We start from the raw sequence: 25,203 nt of genomic DNA, 5'->3' as shown, positions 1-25,203 counted from the left end.
GACAATTCTGAAAGACTAAAAATCTTTGTATTTGTTTGGAAGATTTTGCAAATCCCATAGCTCTCTGGGGTCCTCCAGCAAGCCTTTGAGGAAGATAAATAAAACATATTTCAAACATCAAGGACAACGGTGTAATGTGGCCTCTATGTTGTCAAATCTTGGATAAAAATGTTGGTAGATCCAATGACGATCTGAGTGTTCAGAATGTTGCATTATACTCAGAAACAACTGAAGACCAGATTATATTTTTTGAAGAAATCTCCCTCTGGTGGCTAAAAAGGGAATTCAAATTTTTCCTGACTAATTTTGTTGGGGTTTTTTTAGGTTTAGGAATCTGTTGACTCAGCCAGTCACATTATAATAGACTTTCAAGTCCTACTTAATCAATACTCTCTGTGAGAGTCAGATCTGAGATGGAAGAAGCCTGGTACTACTGTGTCTCTCCAATAGTGGCTACCTGCAATTTGGAATACAAAACAAAAACTGTAAGTCAAACCCCAAACCTCAGACTAATGTTACTCCTCACTACTTTCAACCACTTTGAGTTCCAGCAGACTGACAGATTTTGACTGACATATTTTGAATTTCAAAACCCAGCCATATGACAGCCATAATCAATAACAAACATATGTCTGAAATTACACTAAAATTTTGTCTTGGTGTGCTAGCACTTTAGAAAGGGAATTCGGTTAGCTGGATTTTAAAGGACAAGATGTTTAACTCAAAGCAAGCACCAGTAAGAATTGATTTTTAGACCACTACTGTTGCTGAAAATGCAAATGTAGATGATTGCAGAAGAGATATTATTCCAACTAGTGAGGGTAGCAACTTCAGAAACTTGGTGAGTTTTGCAGAGAAAGAGCGTGCGTGCTAGGAGAACAGATGGCCTTCCTTTGCATTTTACAACATATAGAACATGTAAATCCCTAATCCTACTAGGTGAGCAAGGGTCCCAACTCACAGCACTGTTAGTGGGATGCACAGCCTTTAAGCTGTGGGACAAAAGCTCAGATTGAGTCCACTATTGATGAAATACAGGTTTTTCAATGATTTGCCAGTGCCAGTTCAGCTGAGGCAAATCCCACCCCAATAGTGCCAGACCAGTGTTCCACAGTCAGCTTAACCTAACTGCACACGTGGCAAAGACACAAAGCACAGTGAGGGAGCTTTAAAGAATTTCAACAACTCTCAGGATTTGCTGCTGATGACAGCTACCCAATTTCCTCAATGCTCCCTCTGGAATCCCTGTGACTGAAAACAGGTGCTGGTTTAAATATTAAAAGGGACACTCCAGGTGTCACATAAAGCACCAAAACTATTTCAATATGAAATAAGACAATTCAGAAAGACGCTCAGTTAGAACATGCAGGCAGAACAGCCACAAAACACACTCTTTTTACAGGCTTTCCTATTTATGTGCTCCAGAAGTGCTTAGGAAGAGAAGTCTCACTGCCAACAAAAGTCTGCAAACCCACAACCAGAATTTTGCTTCTTGGGTCTTCCCAGAAAGCCTATGGGAAGGCCTGTACAGAACAGTTCACTGGATTTTTGGGGACCAACTATTTGACCCACTATTGTTTGTCTTGTTATCAAAACCAAGCCCAGTGGCGCTAGAGTGACTTGACTCTGGAATGGAATACAAGATGTTTAAAAACACAGAATCATAAAATTACTAAGGGGTGAAAAGATCTTTAAGATCATCAAGTCCAACCTTTGACTAAGCACCCCTGTGTTCACCATTAAATCACATCCCCAAGTGCCACATCCATATGCTTATTGAACACTTCAGTGATGGTGATTCTACTTGAGCAGTGTATTTCAATGCATGAACTACTCTCCAGCAAAGGAATTTTTCCTGATACCAAATCTAAACCTCTCCTGCTACAACTTGAGGCCATCTCCTCTTGTCCTTGTTACTTGGGAGAAAAGACTGACCCCCACCACGCTACCTCCTTTCAGGCAGTTGTACAGAGCAATGAGGTCTCCCCTGAGCCTCCTCTTGTCCAAGTTAACAACCCCAGCTCCCTCAGCTGCTCTTTGTAAGACTCCAGACCTTTCCCCAGCTCTGTTGCTCTTCTCTGGACATGCTCCAGCACCTCAATCTCTGTCAGGTAGTGAGGGACCCAGAACCAAACACAGGGTTTGAGGTGTGGTCTCACCAGTGCTGAGTACTGCTGGCACAGTAGTATCCCATACTATCCCACCAAGTCCTGCAGGCCATACTATTCCTGATCCAGGCCAGCATGCCATTGGCCTCCTTGGCCACACTGATGGGTCATTGTAGTGGTTTGGTCCAAAATACTCATTACTGTTTATCTGCTGTGAGATAAGAATTAGGAGAAATGCAAAACAGGCACCAAACTTGAAAGAATATAAAGAAGTTTATTAACAGACCTAAAAGAAGAAAAAAAAAATTATACCACCTTCAGAACTCTCCTCCTCCCCCCACCTTCCTCCCTTCTCCCATTGACAATGTTCAAAGACAACCCTTAAGATGTTCAGTCTGTTTACCACTTCCATAATAACCTTGTTCAGTCCATCTAGAAAGAGAAGTCTCTTCTTGCTCATGCTATGAAAACATTATCACAACGAGACAGCCGCCCACTTCCAAATATTGTTCAGTCCATTTAGGAAGAGGAGTCTCTCTGCCTGCGTGTGAGTCCTTTCCCCCGACTTGCAGCTTTTCCCGCAACTGCTTTCGAGGGTCCACTCTTGAAGTTTTTTGGGGTACAATTTTAAGGTTGAGCCGTTCAGAAACAAAAACAGAGGCCCTTCTCCTTCCCTGGGAGCAAAGGGTCTTCATCATCTTCATCTTTAGGACTATCTCTGGGAGCATCTCTAGGGACTGAGGTTTTCTCCTTTCCCATTTGGAGCAAAAGTCCTCATCTGGTTCATCTCTCCCTGTCCAAACTTCTCATGAAATTACAGCTGCGTCAGCATCTGCCTATCTCAGCGCAGGTGCTTTTGCTTACGAGTTGAACACTCCACCCCCCAGATCTTCATGGAATTACAACGGGATACTCTGATATATCATAGCTTCACAACAGAATTTCAGCTTTAAGCATCTCCTCTCTCTCTTCCCTCAGGTTTTCAGCTCTTCACAGCAATAAAAAGGGTTAATCTCACCTCGGCCTTGCAGCTTTGCAGCTGGAATGTTGAATTTTTCTTATCGCAGTGGAGAGGGGGGAGAGCCGAGCCGCTCCGGCTGCCCACGGCAAGGCAGTGGGGGGGTTCCACGGCTGGAACAGGTCCATGGCTTCAGGATGGCCGTGGCCCGGCCCGGCCTGGCCCAAGCAGGGCCTGGCCGGGCCCGCTGGCCCCCACTCGGGCCCCGCAGCCACCTGTGCCAGCGCCGGAAACGAGAGAGAGCTTGGAGGGGGAGTTTGCCTATTCTTAAATGTGGATCACAGAGGTGGTCACAACTTTAAGTGGCTTAGAGAATTGTCCATATTCAAACTGGCCAGCTGATAGGTTCTATCAGTTCCCAGAGGAAACTGTAAGCACCCCTTAGCAAGGACGTCCCTTCCGGGACTATGCTTGCTAACCTATGACAGTCATGTTCAGCTGTTGTCACCAGCATCCCCAGGTCCTTTTCAGCAGAGCAGCTTTCCAGCCCCTCTGCCCCCAGCACTGCCAGGGGTTGTTGTGACCCAAGTACAGGACGTGGCACCTGGCCCTCCTAAACCTCATACAGTTGGCTTCAGACCATGGATCCAGCCTGTCCAGATCCCCCTGCAGAGCCTTCCTGCCCTCCAGAAGGTAAACACTTCCCCTTGAGTGAGTGTGGCCTCCCCCGTGATCTGTGACCTGACTGAGGGTGGCCTCAATCCCTTTGTCCAGATGACTGACACAGACATTAAGCAGGACTGGCCCCAACACTGAGCCCTGGGGAACACCACCTGTGACCGGCTACCAGCATAAATAGACAAATGGGGTTTTCTGTCAGACTACAAGTTCATCAAAGAGCACTCACAGTTCTGTTACTCAGATTACACTTGGCAGAATTTAGGATCCCAGTACAAGAACAGCAAAAAAGCAGACTAAAGAACTTCAACCCACTGAGCCAGCAACTTCTTTCCATAACTGCTAAATTTTTAGAGATACATAAATCAGACCTGAGTTTACTAATCTGTACTCTATCTGTAACATGTTAAAACTGTCATTAATGTAAGGCTGATAGAAAACTTGGGACATGGAAGTATCCTTGCTATGGTCAATCCTTATTTTTAGAAGTAATGGTTATGGAAAAAAAACCAACTTAAAAATACTAATGCAGTTTCTTAAAGTGTGGGGGTTTTTTAATGAAAAAATTGTCCAAAAAGATGAGTATTTACAAAACATTGAGCCTTTCAATTCTCTTCTCAAAATCTGCTGAACTAGTACATAACCTTGAGGCAGAATATTATACAAATCCAAAATATAGTAAGATCACTAAAATTCGTGTGATTGACTTAATAAAAACTACATCACTTCCCAAGTGGGAAAGATCAAACATGAACCAGCACAGCTTGAAGAGAATATGCAGACTTCCAACAGATTCACTGGAGACAGCCTCCAGAGTGTAATCCAGCAGTCTAGTAACTGACACAACATCAAACCCATTGAGGTGTGTTTAATGAAATCTGTACACACAAAATTTACAAATATTTTCAAAGGTTCATTCTTAGTCTTTGGAAAGATGTCATAATTAACTCAATAAAATTGATGCAATCTCTCTGTGTAGGAGCATTTCTGTATAAGGGCTTAAACTGTCTGCCCAAAAGACAAAAAGAATTTAAGTTCTTCTGTTGGATGAAAAAATATAAATTTTTCATAAGGCAAACCCAAATTTTAAGAGGCCATTTTACACACACACTGAGAGTCCTTTCATACCACAGGCAGAAAAAAGGAAAAATCCAGATGACTCAACCCAGGATAGGGAGCAGAATATGGTACACTCTTCAGAAATCCACGTATTTGCTTGCAGAGGACCTTTACTCAGTGCTTTCAGAAAAAGGCAACATATCCCTCATCTAGTGTCTAGTACAAATAGCTAAGACGACCGGCATGCACAGAGCTGGGCAGCTTCATGATGCAAAACAAATCAAAGCAGAAGTCTGTACATGGTTCTCTGCCCTTTTATAAAGCATCCCAGATTTCAGATCAGATGCTGCTTCACCTTGGTCAGTAACAGGAGGAAGCCTTCACACCAAGGTCAGCCCAGCACTTCATTTCACTGGGTTACTGGCAAAGCCACGTTGACGGGCACTTGGCTGGGCTGCTGTGCTGGGGACCCATTGCTGAGGGGCTGCTGAGAAACAGCAGCCGGCTCCATTTTGCTGATGTGTGTTATAAAGCGCAGCCGAAGTTTCAAAGCTGGCCTTAGATTACAAATTATCTTCTCAACCTGTTTTAAAAAAAGAAAAAAATGCATTCAGTAAAGAACAGGAGTATTTTACAGACTGTTCACAAACATCACATTAGCACAACAATGAATGGAAAAATTTTTATTAAAAATACTAACTTTTGGACCTCTTCTGATAACCAATCTTAAAAAAACTGTCCCTGTTGTAAGAGTTGTGCACCAAAGCTTTGTAAAACAGGTCACACAACTGACACTTTTTAAAGGGCATACTGTTATAAACGAGAGATAAATTGGGTGAATAATTTTTCATTGAACATGAAAGAAATCTTCCTTTGACCTTTGTCACAGGTCAAGTTACACTAATGAATCAGAAAATAAGTAAAACTTTAGAGAAACAGACTGTTAGGAAACATTCAATAGCTTTATTTCTAGTGATAGCTCTAATAATAGTATTTAAAGCACCCTGAAGCTGTATCTTAAATTTTAGACTACATAAATTTATCTTGCAATCTGAGATACCTAGACTACTCCATCTGAAGCTTTTAAATGTGTAGAAGTGCACCAACTTCCTAATTTGTATATAGGGACTAATCAACTGTTAGCCAATTTGTTGTACTGCTACTTATGAAAAATGGTTCACAAAAAGATTAAATTACTATATGGGAAGAAAAACTGAAGTATCAATATCTAATGTTTACTTACTTGGTCTTTCACACTGTCACCTGTAAACATATATTTCATATGATACAAGAAATCACATATGGGATCCATGTAGTTCAGGTGGGAGCTGTACCGGTCTGCATTCAGGAGCATTTCATAAAATGCCACTCCAATCTGTTTCCGTGGACACAAAGAGCAGCCCAAATGAAAACAGGTTTTAAAATGCTTTAGATTAGAAATACTGTTAAATAATATAATAAATATGTACTGCTTTTTAAGTAGCTGTGATTTCTAACAATTTGCTTTCTTACACGGACAAATGGACACATCTAAGTCATTCCATTATGCTCAACTAAATGATTCCCAAGTTAAGCTCTTCTTTGTAGCAGGGTCTGTACTATCTGACATTTTTCAGCTCATCTGCCTACTGGCCAGCTCCATCTCTTTTTTCCTCCCCTACTCTTATCAACTGACATGCATGTAAGAAACAGCTTATATTCTCCATCCTCACAATTCACCTCTTGCATACTCCCTTCCAGGCAGTAAGTTTGATGTGTATTTTGCAAGTAGTTTAAGAGCCAAAGAAAGCATCTATTGCTTGATATTTCTGGGGTTTTATTTCTTTTCTTGCTTAAAAAAAGTGTACTAGGTGTTTTATCCAACAAGATTTCAGTTAATGGGGTAAACTGAATACCCACTCAGCAATTCAGATCCTTGCAATTACTGCTTAATTTGTATAGAATTTAATTCTGAATATTTATTAAAGATTTCTATCCCTTTCTGCTTCATAAGATAATTGCAAAGGTAAAATAATCTATACAGTATAAAGCAGACTTTACCTCTATCATGCACCGTGTCCTCTCCTGCTGGAACCGTTGCAGGAAAGGGCCCACGAGGTGGTAAACATAGAGCAACTGGAACTCTGTTTTCACTATGGGTATCAACGCTTCTGTGAGAAACCTGCAGTATGTCAAGACATTTACTACATCAACTGTTTGGTTATTAGGGGTTTTTCATTTCTTTCACCTGTACCAAGCTCTAGCCAAAGCATCACATTCTCTCTCACAGATTCAGACCTTTATTTTAAAAAAACAGCATGCCTCTGCAAATATGAACTATTTCAAATATTATTTCAGGGCAGCTCTAGAATTTAGAATAATATTTACTGTTACAGTTGATGCTTTAGGAACATGCTACAGTCCATGCTTTAAGAGAAATTCAAATTTATAAAAGCATAAAAGCTAATCAAGATTAAAAAAGGATTATTAAAGGCAGTCTCACCACGTGACAGCCCTAAAGCCCACAGACAACAAGAGTTATGTCAGTGGACAAGGGAGCTGGAAAAAACCTTGTGATCCATCTGGCAAATTTTGGAGCTCCCCTGTACATACTTATTTGCTGGTATAAGTGCTATAGGTGGAGCTTTGTTATCTACAGTATGTATGGAATTTAAAAGACAAATTACATTATCAAGTATCATTACACCTACTTAGGAATGAGAGAAAGCTGTCCAATGCTGGAATGATGCCAGACTGCATGTGCCAAAGCCAAAGTGTAGCTACAACTCATCTCGGAGTAAGACTGGTGACATGCTGTGAAGTCAAATAGCTGGAATGGGTAACCAACCCACTCTGTCTCTGATGTCAAGCTGGGACTGTTGATGACATTCACAATGCAATCATGGAGAACAATCCAGTATGGCTCCTGGGGGAAAAGAAAACAAACAAACAAAACCCCAAAAAGTCAGAATTGTTTATAAAAAGAACATCACCTAAGACAATGCTTCCTCAGCTCTTTCTACTACTATTGCATTTCTAAAATGTGTATATAAAAATATATACATAGGTATATATAAAACTGTTATAAATGACATGGTAGTTTATAACCATGTCTGATGAAGATGAAAATTTAAGACGCGCGACACAGAAAGCATCCATGTTAGTGGGTATGGCACACTCAAGGGTGTGGCATTATCAAGACATATCTCACAAATTTAATTATTTAATCACCTAATATAAAGGTTTCTAAAAGAAGCAAAGACAAGGCAAAAAGCCTTAGTGGAAGAGGTCTGAGAATTTTCTAGTCTTCCAAGTGCAGGCACAAACAGACCAAAAAACCAAGATGGAAACAGGAAATAAAAAAAGGTACAAAAGGCAAAGAATATACATGAAGATGCAAGGAGGGAGAACATGAAGAATAAGAACCATTATAAAAATAATGAGGATTAAATCCATGTTGTCTTCCCTCCAAGAAGAGGAACCATTTTATTGGAGAAGAGAGGTCACAAAGGAAAGACAGCTGTGACACATATAAGCAACACGGCAAAATCGAAATTACTCAGGCAGTCTTTGTCAGGTACCAAGAGTCATGATATTCAGAAAATCAAAGTTTCTACTGATACACAAGCTGCAGTACTGCACACATTTCCTTTTGCAATCTTAGCCACATCTCATTTACATGGTTTAAAAACTATAGGATGTAAAAGTGCAAGCATTAATCAAAAAAAAAACTTTGCATGAGAACCTTTACAGATCTTCCTATTACATAGCTCCAGTTCTCAGTACTACACACATGGCATTTAACTATATGTTTAAACAGGAGTGATTTACTTCTTTTCATCCTAGCCTCAAAACATAATAGAAAAACAAAACACATGGTCAATTTTTCCATGCTGGAGGAGTAGATTTTTCTCAAACATGCACACAGCCTTCTGAATAGCTTGCTGTGGAATCTACAGATGTTGGCTATAAGTTTTTACAATGTACACTAGAAAGATGATAAATCTTTCATGGAAGATTAAGTTTTGTATTTTAAAATACAACATATTGACTCACTGGTAAGGCTGTGATAATCAGTCCAATCGCATTCATCCAAGCTGTGATGTTCTCTCTTGGCACCAGGGGCTGACTAGAGACAAAGAAAAAGAAAACTAAGGCTCTGAAATACACAACTGCAATTTGTGCTTCTTGTGCATCTACAGACCAGGTGCACTTAGGGCAAGAACATTGAGAGAACTACAAAAACACATACAGGTATTTAGAAGAGCCAAAAGATTGTATAAATGCTACTGGGATGTTGCATGCAAAACTTTATTCGGGCGTGTTCTGCATTAGTAGCAGGTATTCTTCAAAGGCTTCAAACTTTTTTCCTTAAGCTTTAGTGTTTAAGGGTTGTTTGTCCCTTTATTGACCCCTTCCCTGCATATTCCCCTAACAGAGCTAACAATAATGTATTACTAAGCTGAAGGAGGCTAAAACTGAATAATTCCAGTTTGTCATTGCTCAGTGAACGGCTACAAGAATACCAGGTCCTGTCTCCCACTGCAGTTTTTTTCAGTGGTATAGGTCAAATTTAACGCATCGTGACAAAAGGTCACCCTTGGCACACCACTGTTTCAAAGTACCTCTGATCTGCATCAGCATTGGGAAGATTCAGTCCTGCCAATGACTCCTATCCCTTCCTTGGCACTCAAGGATGCTGTGACATCATCTGATGAGATGTCCTTCTCTCAGCACGCCTCAAAGAACAACAGGCTTTCTCCAGGCTTTCTTGCTGAGCCCAAAAGATAAGATCTTTGCCTGTGTGAGATCTTCCCTCTAACTTTTATGGGCATCATGCCAAGTTGACCGTTCCTGAAGCACACAATCCACTACACCACAGTAGTCCAACGTGATTTCTCTGCTTGATCCCTGTCACCTTGTCATCCAAAAATACCTTATATATAAAACATTACCTATATATATTTTAATTTTTTTAAAAATTAGAAAATTAGTATCACAGACTACTTTAGCAATCTCTTAATTATGTATGATATATTGCAAAAAAACATTTCAGAAAGCCAACATACCTTTTCAGCACAACATTCAGCAGAGCATTGCCCACCTCCTTCCCTGGAACAGCCAGAGCCATGAGCTCAACACAGGTAACATGCAGGGCATGGGCAGCTGGGTTAGGAAACTCATTGAACCTCCAGTCACAATTTGGAAATGGACCAGGTGATTTGCCTGCCATAGGTGGCAATGGTTAAGGGAAAAAAAAGCTGCCCCAACACAGACAAGTATAAGCAGCACAGTGATTGAAAACGGATGCATAAACCACATACTAAATTGAATTGAAAGGTATTGAAAACAAGTAGAACAACCACATTTCATAAAAAAAAGACATGAAAAAAAAGTATGAATATAAGATGCTGACACTCAGTCATTGAAGGACTGTGGGAATACATAGCTATAAATATATTACACACACAAGACCATGCAAAGGATAAACTTCCCTGATTAGGAGGTGGAAAAAACAACACCAACCATCTCATTCACTGTCTGCTTCCAAGATGAGAAAATATAAATAACAGGAATTTTCTGCTTGTATATTCAGAAACCATTAATTTGCCTCTCTGTAAGATCTTCTAGCAGACTTCTAGGGTGACAGTTTATGCAAAAGGAACACCTGCTTAGTCTCTGAAAATATTTCATTTTCCCAAACAAGACTTATTTGAAACACATACAGAAAAGGTCTCCAGAGTTAACATTTGCAATAAAGCAGGGGCTTATATAATTTTAGCTTTCACACCCAATAAACTTCTTTCAAGTTACACATTAAACAAAGGGAAGTTCAGGAAAAGGAGTGGAAGAACTTTTAACATCCTGAAAATTGGTCTACTCGTGTAAAGCTGCTTCAGAAAGAAGCCAAAATCCAAGGAGATTCCTATTCTCTAGTTTGCCAGCTATTCCCACACCTTAAATGTGGCACTGCTCCCAATATTATTCTCAGTAATGCTTAATGGTTGGCATTACAGAACAGTAATCTCATTTTCGAAAAAATTTTTAAATACTCACACTTTGCATCAAGCTTATTTTTTTGGATGATCAGAATCCAATTCAGAAAGCATAAACACAAGTAACTGTATTTCTAAGTGATGCTTCTACAGCGAAATATTTATACAGCTGAATTTCATTTTCACCGTATCTTTTAAGGCATCTACTCGGGCAGCACAGCCCCTCTCTAGAATAATAAAGAAATTGAACTTCATATTTTGATGAAATGAAGCTGTAAGACATTGTCACAGCTTACTTAAGCAAACTTTTACAAGGATATTGTCTACCAGTCTTCCAATGAGCTTGCAATAGTAAGCATCATCAGGAACCCATGGGTTCTCTTCTCGGGGATTCATGGCACATTTGAGGTAAGTATCACTCAGACACCAGCCGAGTGGACGATTATCTTTGAGAGAGCCAATTATGGCATGAACGAGTTTTCTCTTGAGGTTTGTGCGCTCTCTGAGATGCCCCTCGTAATAGTGAAGAGTGTTGTACAGGTAGGTCACTGGTCGGTCTGCCAAGGAGGAAAGGAAAACAACAAAACCCAGAAATAACTTCCAGCATCACTTCTATGTTTTTGGTAGGAAACAAAACTGAAATCAAGAGCTCTGCAAGACTAAGTTGCATGTATTTAAAAACAGCGCTTATGGAATTGATTCATGTTCTTTACTTCAATGTACTCTACAAAACTGATTTTCCTTTGTCTTGTACATACTTTAGTGCGTATGCAGAACAAAAGAAGTGGAACAAGGAAGGTCAGTATTACTAACAGTTCACACCTTAATGATAATATTAATATATTTGTAAGTAAACTGACTAAATCATCTCTTCATATAGAAGGTATTAAGTAAGAAGAATCCAGGTACGAAGTTACAGTAAAAAAGATTACCGTAAATTGTCTGAGCATAACACAGCAATGACACCTATTTAAAAAAAAATTATTATAAAAGTGCATTTCTAAAAGTATTCAAGTATCAGGTCAAACTATTTGAATCTTCAGTAAGGATAGAGAGAGGAACAGCTTTTCAATTGTTTCAGTCTTGGTAACAGAAAGTTTGTTAGGACACAGGGGTCCAAGTATTTACTACTAGAAGGGAATGGAAGGGAAAAGTGTGAAGGAAGCATGAATTAACAAGAGATACCTGAATAAAAGCAAGTTCACTGTTAGTAAGCTGAAATTCACTAAACAGGAAATGCACTTCTCTGTGTAAATGTACACGGGGCTTAGAGAATAGGAAAGGAATAAAGCACTGCTGTGCTAAGACATGAACATTATGAATGAAAGAGGTGAAGAGGACAGAATGATCACAACAGGAATACATCCGTCTGTATTCACGGTTAACTTACCGTGGAATTTGTATAAACCTCCCAGATGATCCAATAAAGTTTCTAGTGATTTGGACACTGGAAGCAATTCCAGAAATCTATGAATTACAATGTCAAACACTGGCAGAAAGCGCAGGCATACATTTCCAAAATAAATTGGTAAGTACTGGGGCTGGATCTGAACTGGGGGATTCACTTGCTCTGCCAAGCCTTCAAAATACAGCTTTTCAGGGTATTTCTGGAGGGAAAGAAATCCAACAAAATCAAAATCTCTTTCTTTATAAGCAATGGGTTAAACATTCAGCATCTACATTGCTTTAAAAAGACACTTCATAACCCTCTTTATCACATTTGAATTCAGTGAGATGATTTCACTGTAGAGCTTACTGAAGAAAATTGAACTCTGACTTAAACTGGCTATATTAGAATAGTAGATAACATCTTAAAGAAACCCCCAGAACAAAGTTTCACCGCCACTCAAAATGGGCATAGCAGAACATTAAGAACCCCAAAGCAAAGCTGAAAGCAGCCAGCACTGAAGTGTCCTTTGTCATGTACTTGAAGAGAAAACCTAGGGGAAATCAGCACTACTGGAAGTTTCTGCATCATATACTGAATTGGAACACTAGAAATAATTGAATGAAATAATTCCCTGGGAAAGAACTGTAGTGTATTCAAATAACAGATGGGTACTGCTGAGGGTTGAGCTTGTTTTACCTGTGACTGAACTTTCTATATGGCAGGCTGGGTCTCGTGACTGTGCAGCCATGTCAGAGCATTTCCAGGCTAATTTGCTTCCCTGCTACCCTTACACTTTTAGGCACTGTCAAAACACTGCACAGCCAAGTCAGAGGGCTAATATAGACCAAACAGCTCCTGGATCAAACTAGATGGCATGTACTGAGCTACATGAGAGTTTGCTTGTATCTGTTCCACCTCAGTGTTTATTTTTTGACAGAACAGCTCATTGGCACATCCCTTTCTAGCCAGCAGATACCAGTATGCTTACAGGAGCATTAAAATCTCAGCAATTCTCTTCTCTTAAATATCAGGCTATCATGTTCTTGCCACACAGAAGATGGAAGAAGTTTTAATAATTAGAAGAAAATGTAGGTTTAACTGTTGGTATAGTCATAAAACACCAGAAAGAAATACCTTCTCCTTGACACACAAAAACTGTGCTCTAAATGAATTTCAGTAAAACCAAGATTTTAAAATTATTTTATTTAGATGAGCAAGAATGAACATCCACCAAATTCTTAAGCTGCTTCTATCTTTGAATATTACTGCATTATAATTTCAAAGTTATTACGTACTAGCCTAAACAAATTACAGCTTATTAGGCAAGTCCAAAAATTGATAAATCTGTCCTGTAAATGATGGCTGGTATCAACTCCACAGAAATTACTACAATAAAAGAATGTTATTAGCTGTGATACCTTGTGGTAACTCATATGCTTTGTATGCCAGTCATTCTGCAGCCAGTGTTCGGGAGAATTCTCCTTCACAAAATCACTCACTCTGTTTCTGAAATCATTAGGCTTCAGTAAGAGTAATTGGATTATGAAGTAACAAACTTGAGCTTCATTTCCTTCATGACTACGCATAGCCTTAAACGAAATAGATCAGATACATGAAATCACACTTGACACTGCTGTCTGCTCTAAAACATGGCAGCCAAATTTGCTACATCTGCACACAAATTCCCAATGAATATATGGTCTTTCAACTCTATTTTTCAAGTGAAGACATGAAAAAGAGGCAGATTCAATCCCTATCCCATTCTTTATTCCATGGGCAGAAGGTCTTACAAAATCCCCAGTGACAGCACTTTCTCCACAAATTCCAGCTCTCTTTTATCTGTCAGTTGTCTTATTGAAAATAATAAATTAGTGACAATGAAATTAAGATTGCTTTTAACCTCTGGCCACTCTGACATGATTGAACTTCAGTCTGAAAACCAAATTAGAATTCAAACAACCAGCTTTACATTAAGATGAGATTTTATATATAAAGGACAACTGTTGAATGCAAATGTAGTTCTCTCTAGGTGATTACTGCTTTATTTTATAGGATAACACGAAAAGCAAGAGAATGCCATTTCTGCCTTACTATTATGATGAAACAGGCTGATTTCTAAGCAAAGAAACCATACTGTAATGGGTACAAGATTTTCCGTATGCTTGAATCATAGCATGCCATTTCCCTTCTACCTTCTAAGGCTGCAGGAATCGCACAACCATAGAATCATTTAGGGTAGAAAAGACCTTTAAGATCATTGAGTCCAACCATTAATTAAGCACTGCCACTAAACCATGTCCTGAAGCGCTGCACCTACACATCTTTTAAATACCTCCAGGGATGGTAACTCAACCACATCCCTGGGCAGCCTGTCCCAACACTTGACAACTCTTTCAGTGGAGATATTTTTCTTAATATCCAATCCAGCACAACTTGATGCTGTTTCCTCTTGTTCTATCGGCTTTCACTTCTTATGGAAGAAGAGGCCGACCCTCACCTGGCTACACCCTCCTTTCAGGTAGCTGTAGTGAGTGATAAGGTCTCCCCTGAGCCTCCTTTTCTCCAGGTTAAACAACCCCACCTCCCTCAGCTGCTACTCACAGACCCTTCACCAGCTCCACTGCCCTTCTCTGGCCATGCTCAATGTCTGTCTTGTAGTAAGGGGCCCAGAAGTGGCCAGCCTGTAGCACTGCGTGGCGCTATTGTGACTCAAGTGCAGAACCCGGCACTTGGCCTTGTTGAATTTCAGACAAGCAGCCTCAGCCCACTGATCCAGCCTGCCCAGGTCCCTCTGAAGAGCCTGAACAACTGCACAGCTCTGAAGTCAGAGACCCAAACCACTAATCACAACATTTAATAATACCAGTTCAATGGTTGCCATTAAATAACGAAGAAATGCTTCCCTGAAGACTCAGAGAACTGTAAGAGTTGGAATTTTATGTTGCTTAAAGAAGTAATCTCTTTATTTTACTCGATTATTGACTTAGCAAATAGTCACTATTTAAGAACAATCCATCTAAGAACAATCCATTTTAAAAAGATTGCTCCTAAAAAACGAGTCAGAAAGCAGACTGCATGAACTGCCATCTTATCTTCTGAAGTGATACTTACCAAACAGAGGATTAACCTATCCAGTGTTACAATATTGTATTTCCACACCATGTCATTGAGAATCTCAATACATTTATTGAGCTGCTGTCCTCCTGCAGATGTAGAGAATTCATACACCAAGAAATCTGCAAATGTCCTGACATGTGCCACCAGAGCTCTGGCCCCAATTCTTTCTAACACTCTACCAGGGAAGAAAAAAAAAAGGCAACAAGAAATTGTTACAGTTCCTAATACATTTATAACTGGTCTATTTGATATGACTTAACAGGTTTTAACACAACTGTCTTAAACAAAAAAAAGGACAAAATTTCCTCCCTTTTATTAAATTAACTGAAGGAAATGCCAAAGCAAAGCAAAAAACCCAACTTCAGAGCAAGTGAATTCCTATGTCCAAATACTAATCAGGAGAAATGCTTCAAGTTCACCAATTTCATCTGTAGTATTCTGCCCAGAACCCATGCTTTACTTATGTAACTGTAGTTATACACCTCTGAGGACAACATTCTGCAACTCAACTTTTATTTCCTATGCTATGCACTTTAATACAGCCATAGCATTATAAACTATTTCCTCATTGCACACAAGAGTAACACATGCTATCATAAATACTGTTTCAGCAGACCTAGGAAGGACTGAAAAGAAATAAATATATTTTTCACAGCTGGAACTAATGCTATTTCTACTAGGAACAAATCTTAAAAGTCAGGTGATTACTATTTCTGTAATGAATTTTCATCTGAATCCAACATTTGTTTTTTAAAGAAATGTTTGGCCTTTATTCATGCATAAAGGCTAAGTAAATGAATGCTTCAGATTTTCTGTTTACTCTTTCAGATTGCCTGAAACACTGCTATTACAAGTAAACTGCTTAATTCAAACACCTCACATCCTTGTTTCTCATCAGGTAAAACATGCACTGTGGACCACTGCATGGTGGAACCAATCTGAAACCCTACACAAGTATCATGGCATGCTGGCTGCTACCTATCTTCACACTCTTTTTCCATGCTGTGCATGCTTTGGATTAATTAAAAGAACAAGCTGTTAATCCACAAGACCTATATCCTCAGAACCGAGAATGCTGCTGTAATAACTTTAAATTAGCACATTTTTAAGCTCACCTGTAACCAATTTGATTAATGTGATCAGTGTCTAACAACATCTTCCAGAGGAGACAAAGGAAAAGTGGGGATGAACCTTGCGCAGAGAAGTGTGTGATTATTTCATTCTCACTGGTCATTGACTTCCACTTCCGGTATTCTTCCTCTACATTCTTCTTCAGGTTAAAACGGCTTTCCTGGGGCACATTGTTCTGCTTGAAGAACACCTGAAAAAAGGAGGCTTTGCTGTGACTGAGAGCCTACAGTAAAACATTTGAACAGGGAAATTTTGCCTGACTTAGCATTGTATGTGTTCCTACTTTCTTGTACAATACAACCTCCTAAGGAGGGCTGTTATTTCACCGTGATACCACAGTGACTGTTTTGTCACTAACAAAATCACATGGCAAATTGCCACAAGAAAAAATGGCTTTTCCAACTTTTTACTTTTTCATTTTTCAGCCATCTGATTGACCTTTCACGAGAAGTATCAGTTGACCACACTTGGCCTTAGAATACTCCAGGGGAATGTAGCTGACACATTTCTAAAGAAATAGCAATGTTATAATCACGCTGCATTCTTTAGGGACTTGAAATCAATTCCCCTAGACAGGGGAAGAATCTCACCAACCCACAAAAGGCAAACGATCTTGTTAAGAGAGTAAATTCACAGTATTTCTAATTTTAAGATCTTCAGTTTTAAACTATTACCTGCAGAGGAGCTGGAAAACAGCTCAGTGTATGTGATGCCCAGTTATGTGGAGTGAAACTCATGATAGTCTGCAGTATGTCCTTGCACCAAGTTCCCTGAATTGAATCAGAGCCTGTGAAAAAGTCTAGAAAACAGATTGATGGTATTAGAATTTCACACAAAACCATTTCTTATTGGTATTCCTTTTGTCATCATATGCATCCAGGCTTTTCTAGTTCAACAGTTTCCTTTTTGTCTGAGTTCTCACAGCCCCTTTCTTTGACTTTATTTCTCTACAGAAGAAGCTGGATATTACCTTTTTTATGTTATTAACAATAAGGAAATTATTTGTAAGTTTTGAGCTAGAAATAAAGCAATCAGGATTTTAACATTTTATATTTCATTTCCTGTAATGTCACTAAAACAAGCTTCTGCTAATTAACTGATTAGACTTTTAGAAAAAAATCCTGAGGAAGATAATGATGATGAAATTGCCAGATGCCATTTTATATTCAAAATAGCTTCAAAAAGGCTGTTCAGTAGTACCTCCCCCAATTAAGCTGTAGATATGAAACAGAAGCCTTATTCCCCCAATCCTTGGGTTGATTTCATCAAAGGTTGAGAAATGGCTAAAAAAACAAAAAAGAAACCAACACAAAGAAGTCCTTTCCCTTTCAAATCACCTCCACCAGTCTCTATGAATCAGTTGTTCAAACACTCCAGCGAGGCTGCAGACTAAAACCATAAAAAAGGAGAGAAAAAACATCCCCCTCAAAGCTAAGAAAAACTTGATCCATGTCCCATAACTGCACACTGTTAGAACATTAGAAGACACATTGAAAGCTTCCTCTTCTCTCTTCCCAAAAAAAGAAACCCAAAATGCAGACTACTTTTTCTTAAATGCAAGCTGTACAGGGGCTGGCTTCCACATGAGCAGCACAGTTGCTGTGAATATTTCATGTTTGTTTTTTTAAATAGCATGTATCAGTAATCAATCCAAACATTTAGATGTAAAATAATGAAACTCAAAATAAGACACTAAAAAACTCCAAACCCTACAGTGTACCTCAGCATAAATTTTTAAAGAATGTCTCATTTCACTACTGCTTCAATAATACCTTTTTGCCTAAACAGAAGCAGTTGGAAATTAAAATTAAACTTTTTTCAAAACCAGAAGTGCATGGGATATGTTTTATTAGTAGGTCATTTCCATAATACTCTTTTGAACAGTACTTTAGAGAAACTGTTTGACTACAGCTTTTACTGGGATGTACTGCCATTACCTGTCACATGTGTTGCCCTTGCCAGAGTTAAGATCAAAGCCCTGTTGAGCTCTTCTGATTCTGCTGAAAGAACTGTTTTGGGATCATTGAGGAACCGTGTGAACTGCGGTTGGACTTCTGAGCTGCCCAAAGCTGTGATTAGCCTTAGAGCAGTACTCTCAACACTGAAAGAAGGAAACAGTCCAGTTAGCAAATAATGCTTAAGCTGATGTTTCTAAGTTTCCAAAAATACCTATTTTTTTCCTCCATTTACTGCTTCAAATAATACAGAAACATTTGTTTTAAAGACTATGTTCTTAACCTTTTGAAAAAGTTCACTTTTTCTACTGTTTAATAAATTTGTTATCAACTATTTCAGTATCTTGTTTTCAAACAAAGCACTCAAGACTAGCTTTAGCAAAAATTCCAAGTGCAGAGACCTTGAAAAAGAGCCTCAAGTCTCTCAGTTTAGAGCCCCCCATTGTTCTTTTTTGCACATCTTCATCTAACGAAGGATACACAGATAAATAAATATATGCAAAACCAAAATAAAAACGCATGAATAATGCATAGAAATCTTCAAAGCTAACTACCATCTTCAAGTAGACAGCAGTAAATTGTCCTTATTAAAGAAATGAGGAAGTTGAGGAAGTACAACTTTTGATTAAAAGCACTTTAATTTCCAGTGCTTTAGCTGGAAGCACTTTTCACACCAGGCAGTTTGAAGTCATTGGAAAGACTTTTATGACATTGTGTCTTTGAAATGCCAAAGCCATAATTTCGTTAACTCTATTCTACTTGCATGCAGTGCTCATTAAAAGTGACTAACATCTGTATTTTACAGACTACGATGCTAAAACAAGATTGAGGTCAATAAAGAGAGCAAGGCCTTGAATTTAAGGAGAAACTTGTCTTAACTTGTTTCCTTTATGCTTGGTACAGGGTAAGCAACTAGGCAATTTGAATTTGGACTAAGAAATTGAGAAGCCTGGTCCAGTGGAAGGTGTCCCAGCCCATGGCAAAAGACTTGGAACTAGATGACCTTTAAGGTCCCTTCCAACCCAAACCATTCTACGAATCTGTGAATTTAGTGTATAATTAGACGTTCTCTATATGAACTGGTAATAATGAAGTTACTCTGTCTCACATACTCCCAACAAGATTTATTGTACTCTAAGAGTGAAAGGACACTATTTCCCCCAATTTTTGACAAGCCCCAGATTCTACATACAAACTGAATCTCATGCTCTTCAACTTCGTTAACACTAAGGTAAACTCAGAGCTTTTGCCTGGAATTACCTGCATAACCTTTCTAGACTTTCTCTAACCAGCTGTTTCACCTTTCCTGTATTCAAATTAGCTACTGTTTTAGGCTGATAGGACACACCCCCTATGAGGGACTCCACTCAGGTTCATGTACCGTTACCACAGCTTTGCACAAACTCCTTTTCAGCTGCAGGGTAAACCAGATTAATTCTCTGATCTGACTGAAAAGCAACCTCACATAAGAATTAAGTGGGACCAACTTAACTCTTGTAATGGAATTAAGCATCCTCTACAGAAAGAAGCAAGGACAGTCTCACTGGCAGACAAGCCAAGCACTGACTACAAGTTACAGGCATTGCCCTTTATCTACCATGCAAGAAGCACTTCTGGACATGATAGTTCTGGTGCGCATCCTGTGTGCTGACTCATGACACTGCTGCCATGTCTGTGCAAAACACTGCCTCATGCAACTCTGAAGAGCACTACTACTAACATCCAACTGTACTGCTGAAACATGCCCTGCTGAGATACCCCAAAACAAGTTAGCCACAGAACTAAGACTGGGAAGTATCATTTAAACAGTTCTCATGCAGCTGAATCTGAGACTATGGTCAAATATGGCAAATGTCACTCACCAGAGATGAAGCTGGTTCTGATTAGTCTGTGGCACAGCAGCCAAGGAATGAAGATGGCTGAGGAGCTGGACTCTGTAATGAGGCTGGATGTGATGCATCCGATAGCTAAACATTTCTAGCAGAGTATGCAAAATTCCCCATGCATGAGATTTGAACACTGTTGGCAGGAGCTGACCTTATGAAAAAGAAGTTTGTAAAGTAAGTTTTACAGCTGATCACACCTTAAAATATAAATACAGAGTACACTGGTTTTATTAGGCTGCAAGTCAGACATTTGATTTGAAAAATGTATTCCCTCCAAAGAGCATATGTGCAAGTGCTGTCTGAAGATGCTGTAAATGTACAGAGCTTAATAATCTTTTGAATGAACATATACAGCAGACATGCAAATTATTTTAACAAGAACAATTAAGTATCTTGTGTGTCTCATAAAGTAACTTCGCTTATGCTTTTCCATTAAGCATGTTTTTGCACAATGCAGCACAACCAGGAAGGTCCTGGCCATACAAGTGATGGCCTAAAGGGACAGTAGCACAACTAGTCTGGAATTTACTGCAGCACTAGGACAACTCCTACAGTTTCCTGTATGTTAAAATAATTTATATATGCTGCATCATTACATTTTCAGTTTTACTACAGTCTCCAGTTGCCATTAAAAGAAAATACTGCTTAACAGAAAGAAAGGGGAAAAAAAAGAGGTTTTCTTACTGATAAAGCCTTTGATGCCCAAGGATTCTATTTCCATATAAACCAACAGGCGACTATAGGTTTCCACGAGAGCAGGAGCCAAGGCCACACTAGATTTTGCATGAGCCAGTTTAATTACCCTTGTAGCTATGCTGTGAATCAGACTGAGGAAAGAGAGAAAGCGTTTTTCAATCAAAAACGTGGACTTGAAATTTAACACATTTTTAAAGTAAATGAACAGACCTATAAATGACATATCCAGAAAGCCTTTCTGATAATTAGCTACACACAGATTAACAGGTTAAAAAAAAAAGAAAAGCTAGCCGTGTATACTGTACCTCATTTTGGCATGAACTGTGAGTGAGTCCAAGAGGTTCATTGGCAATGGGGTAATAGACCCTGATGCCATGCAATTAGTCCCTGGAAGAGGTGTCCTCATGTTGCCATTTCCATAAATAGTCTCTACTAGTACACCCATTGGCAAAGTGAAACACTCTGAATTGGTTGAGTAAGCATTGCACAACAAGGCAATTTTGTAGTCATTCATCTGTAAGCTTTTGTTCCTTAAACTCTGTTGCAAAAACCTGTGTGCCAAAAAGATTAAACATTAAGCAGAAAGAAGAATACACATGCATTCCAGGAATACAGCTACAACAATCTCAGTCAAAAAATCGATTAGAAAATAGTAGAAAAAATCAAAAGTTATTAATTGCACCACATCAAAACAACTACTTCTTATGCCACAATTTCACTGTATTACGACTTTTCTACATTAGATAAACACCTCAGGAAAAGAAATACACTTAAAAATCACCTTTCCTGACAAAAACTTAACCCAATGTACTGCTTATCCACACTTTCCAAACCACAGCATAACAAAACAAAATCATCCATTTACTTTCAGATTCTCTATCACTAATAAAGACTTATTATTCTGAGATAAAATATATAGTTTCCACTAGCTGGATAACAGCATTTCACGAAACATTTTGAGTTTGAGCTCTGTCTTTCTGAATGACTTTGAAGTCACTCTGTTGATAACCTTTATACAGCATCCCATCACACAATACATTCTGAATACAGACTTGGAACTGCCTATTTCATTATGCCTAGACACAAATCAAAACATAACAAAACCCCCACACTCACTCATGGTGAAGTTTAAGAGAATGAGGAATGGGAATCTGTAACTTGGAGTTGTCACTATGGGCCTTCCGGTTCAGATGAATCCAAATGCAGGTCATTGCAAAAGCATGAGTTGACTGGGGTTTGTTAATATCAGGTACAGGAATATACTAAAGAAAGAACACATGAATGTGACATACCACATGGATTAATGTACAGAAAGCCAACTTAGATAGCCAGTATTCACAAGATCAGGTTTTCCTTTTTTCTGACTTGCTACACCATAAGGAACATTTTTAAAGAACAGATTCTACCCTCATTAGTGTTTGTAATTTTAAATCAAGAGCTATGGAAGAGACCTGGACCTCAGTAATTATTCTGAAAAACACCCAAACCAAACAAAATGTCTAAGACCTTGGCAAAAGGAAATTCATGCTTAAGAGTATACAATTTCCAGACATATATAGTCACAAAACATATACTTTTCCTCTCAGCCTCACAAATCATTCAGAAGCCAGTTGTGGTATATGCTTCCATAGCAGGTACTCAGTGGTTCAACAGTATTTTCTAAAATGTCTAATTGTTCAGCATCACAGTTAATCCTTAAACATTAAACACTTCTCATGAAAAGGTGCAGATACAACCTAAAATTAAAAAGTTTTGGAGCCAGACAGCTATAGTACTGCCACTGGAAAAGGAACTCTGGCTCTCTCCTTGTCAACATCCACATTTCTTTCCCTTGGATACAGTTACTGCTGCACAAGCACCACTGACAGCGCAAGTGAGACAGCACCAATACATAACCAACAGGACAGCAAGACAGATCCTCTTAACAGCAACAGCCAGAAATAACATTTTAAGTGCTTGTGAAACTGAATCCTAAGTTTCACAAGCACTTAAAATGTAGCACTTAAAAAGCACTAGTCAAACACAGACTTTCTGTAAGTGTAACTTACAGCCATCACTACAGCTGAAGTAAATAGTCCTATTGCTCTTCCCATATTTGATGCTGACAAAAGCAATTGAAAACTCCTTATACAAATTTTACTGAAGAATTTCTGTGGGTCAAAACTAATGCAGCAGGGGGAAAAATATGAGTTTGATACATCACACATTCGTATTATACCATCCATTCACCCAAGTAAAAAGCACAACGAAAAGAGTAAGCAATCAGGACCTGACACTGACAGTGCTGCCAGAATTAAAGCTTAAGAACTTCCTGTAAGTGCCCCCTCCTCAGGAACTTCGATTCTAGAGGAATGTACAAAGCATGAATGTGATTCAATTTGCCCCTGCAGAATGGATTTAAAGTACTATTCTATTACAGCCCAGATGTAACAATAGAATTACACATTATTCCTTTACAGTCTCCTCAGTGCTTTAACAAGCTCCTCCAAACCTCAGTCAAACCGAAGTCAAGAAAGAGAGGAGTTAACACAAGTCTTTCTTGCCCCTAAAAACAAACATGGTTACACGGATAGGAAATCCTCAAAAAATCATTTACTTATGAAACATCTCCCTCCAAATATGCAGCACACTGCTCTAAGAGTGACTCAAGAATGATAATAATATTGACATATGAAGGTCCTAAGTTGAATTAAAAATGAAACTTTTAAGTATCAGAGACTTACTTCTTTCTCAGGATACAGGAGGTCAAACAGCTTCATAACTGGGAGGAAGTCAGCCAGTGCATTCTTCTGGATGCTGCCAGAGATGAACTGGAGTAGCACCCACATCAGGTGGTCTCTCCCCTTAATGAGACCACGGCCTGCCAACTGTCAAGAACACTCAGTAACAAATACAGCATGCAGAAGAAAAATCACTGCAAAGATTCTTATAAAAGCAGAAGGGCAGACTAAAACAGTTCCAGCAGAGGTCACTGAGAATTTTATAGCAGGACCTAGGCAGAAACATACATTGTGTTTCCAGAAGGAAGGGAAATAGGTACATTAGCTGCAACACACAAACAGACTCTGTGAGGGCCACAACAATTAATGGTAAGATTTAAAATGCAGTTAACTCCTGAGGCTCACTGCTTTGAAAAATTAGCAACACTTCAATATTGGTCTTAAATTGCCACCTTGTAGGCCCGCAGTGAAGTACCACATTGCCATAAGGCCACAGGTTTTATAAACTCCTACAAAGGAAGTCCCTGAGCCAGAACAACTTGGGTTTGCTTCATCTGGACTCACCTGGGGTTTTTTTTTTTTGTTGTTAATTAACTTCTTTATCTGTAACAGCAACTCTCTAATAACTAATATTCTACTCTTATCTTCCTTGCTGTAGTTTTATACTTGATTGTGCAATTGTGTTGTATAATGTCTATTGTTTCAGTGGTTTATTAACAGTAATTACAGAAATACAGCCCTGGTAAAACTAATTTCAGGGAAAACAAAGAGAGCAGAGAACTACAATCCATCACAAGCAGAACACAAGATACATAGTAAATTTTTATGCAACACAGAACTGTGGACAAATGAAGACGGAGTAGCGTGTTGGGCATATTAGAAACTGCACCTAAATAGCCACAAGCTGATCCTACAGTGAGGAGAAAGAACCATCAACAGCATACAGCTCTCAGCAAAGAGCTCAGGATGTTGCTGACTGACTGTAACCCCTTGCTTCGCTTACGGAGGACTGGCATCACCACCCTTAGAACTATAACCCTGAGCACCAGAGAAAAGGGCAAATACTAGTATCAGTTTTAATGGAATTATTACTAGGAAGTAATAATAACTTGGGACTGTGATTGCCAGTATTACTATGATTGGACAAATTACCTTTGATTGCTTTGAGTAGATTGATTAGACAAATAGCAAGTTCCTACATCCATTTGCCTGGCATGTTTTTTTAGTCCACAAACAGAACAGGGCATTCACTCTGTTCAAAACTCATTTGTAAACTGGATGCAACAGCACGGTACTTGGATCTTCTGAATTATGCCAGTTTACCTCTTTATTCTAGTTATTAGCACACTTTGAATCCAAATATAGTGCAACATCCTGTAACTGAATACACTAAAAACACACCTAGCTCACAGAACCATAACTTGAGAATTTGACTTCTAGAGAGACCAGTGATTAAAAATTTAATTAATTCTTTCACATAAACTAGTTCTTGCAGGGATGAGCAACACTTCTTAAAAAATACTGGGTTTG

The 25,203-nt window shown here is 38.9% G+C and overlaps 1 protein-coding gene across 2 annotated transcripts in view; it reads right to left on the bottom strand.

Moving 5' to 3' along the window:
• Positions 1-4,271: 4,271 nt before the first annotated feature.
• MED23 (mediator complex subunit 23) overlaps positions 4,272-25,203 on the bottom strand; it is a 37,975-nt gene continuing 17,043 nt past the window's right edge. For both annotated transcript variants that reach the window (XM_039568924.1, XM_039568925.1), the window contains 18 exons: positions 23,677-23,820; positions 22,070-22,215; positions 21,259-21,504; positions 20,942-21,084; positions 20,234-20,408; positions 18,354-18,517; positions 17,091-17,215; positions 16,401-16,606; positions 15,280-15,460; positions 13,587-13,757; positions 12,169-12,385; positions 11,099-11,335; positions 9,852-10,017; positions 8,839-8,911; positions 7,494-7,708; positions 6,844-6,964; positions 6,047-6,178; positions 4,272-5,386 (listed from right to left, as the gene is read on the bottom strand). In XM_039568924.1, the coding sequence (XP_039424858.1) occupies positions 5,213-5,386; positions 6,047-6,178; positions 6,844-6,964; positions 7,494-7,708; positions 8,839-8,911; positions 9,852-10,017; positions 11,099-11,335; positions 12,169-12,385; positions 13,587-13,757; positions 15,280-15,460; positions 16,401-16,606; positions 17,091-17,215; positions 18,354-18,517; positions 20,234-20,408; positions 20,942-21,084; positions 21,259-21,504; positions 22,070-22,215; positions 23,677-23,820 (3,036 nt within the window). In that variant the 3' untranslated portion in view covers positions 4,272-5,212. The remainder of the gene's footprint in view (positions 5,387-6,046; positions 6,179-6,843; positions 6,965-7,493; positions 7,709-8,838; positions 8,912-9,851; positions 10,018-11,098; positions 11,336-12,168; positions 12,386-13,586; positions 13,758-15,279; positions 15,461-16,400; positions 16,607-17,090; positions 17,216-18,353; positions 18,518-20,233; positions 20,409-20,941; positions 21,085-21,258; positions 21,505-22,069; positions 22,216-23,676; positions 23,821-25,203) is intronic.

This window comes from Corvus cornix, chromosome 3 (genome assembly GCF_000738735.6).
Source record: "Corvus cornix cornix isolate S_Up_H32 chromosome 3, ASM73873v5, whole genome shotgun sequence".
NCBI classification, from domain to species: Eukaryota; Metazoa; Chordata; class Aves; order Passeriformes; family Corvidae; genus Corvus; species Corvus cornix.
This window is presented reverse-complemented; position numbering and strand designations above follow the sequence as displayed.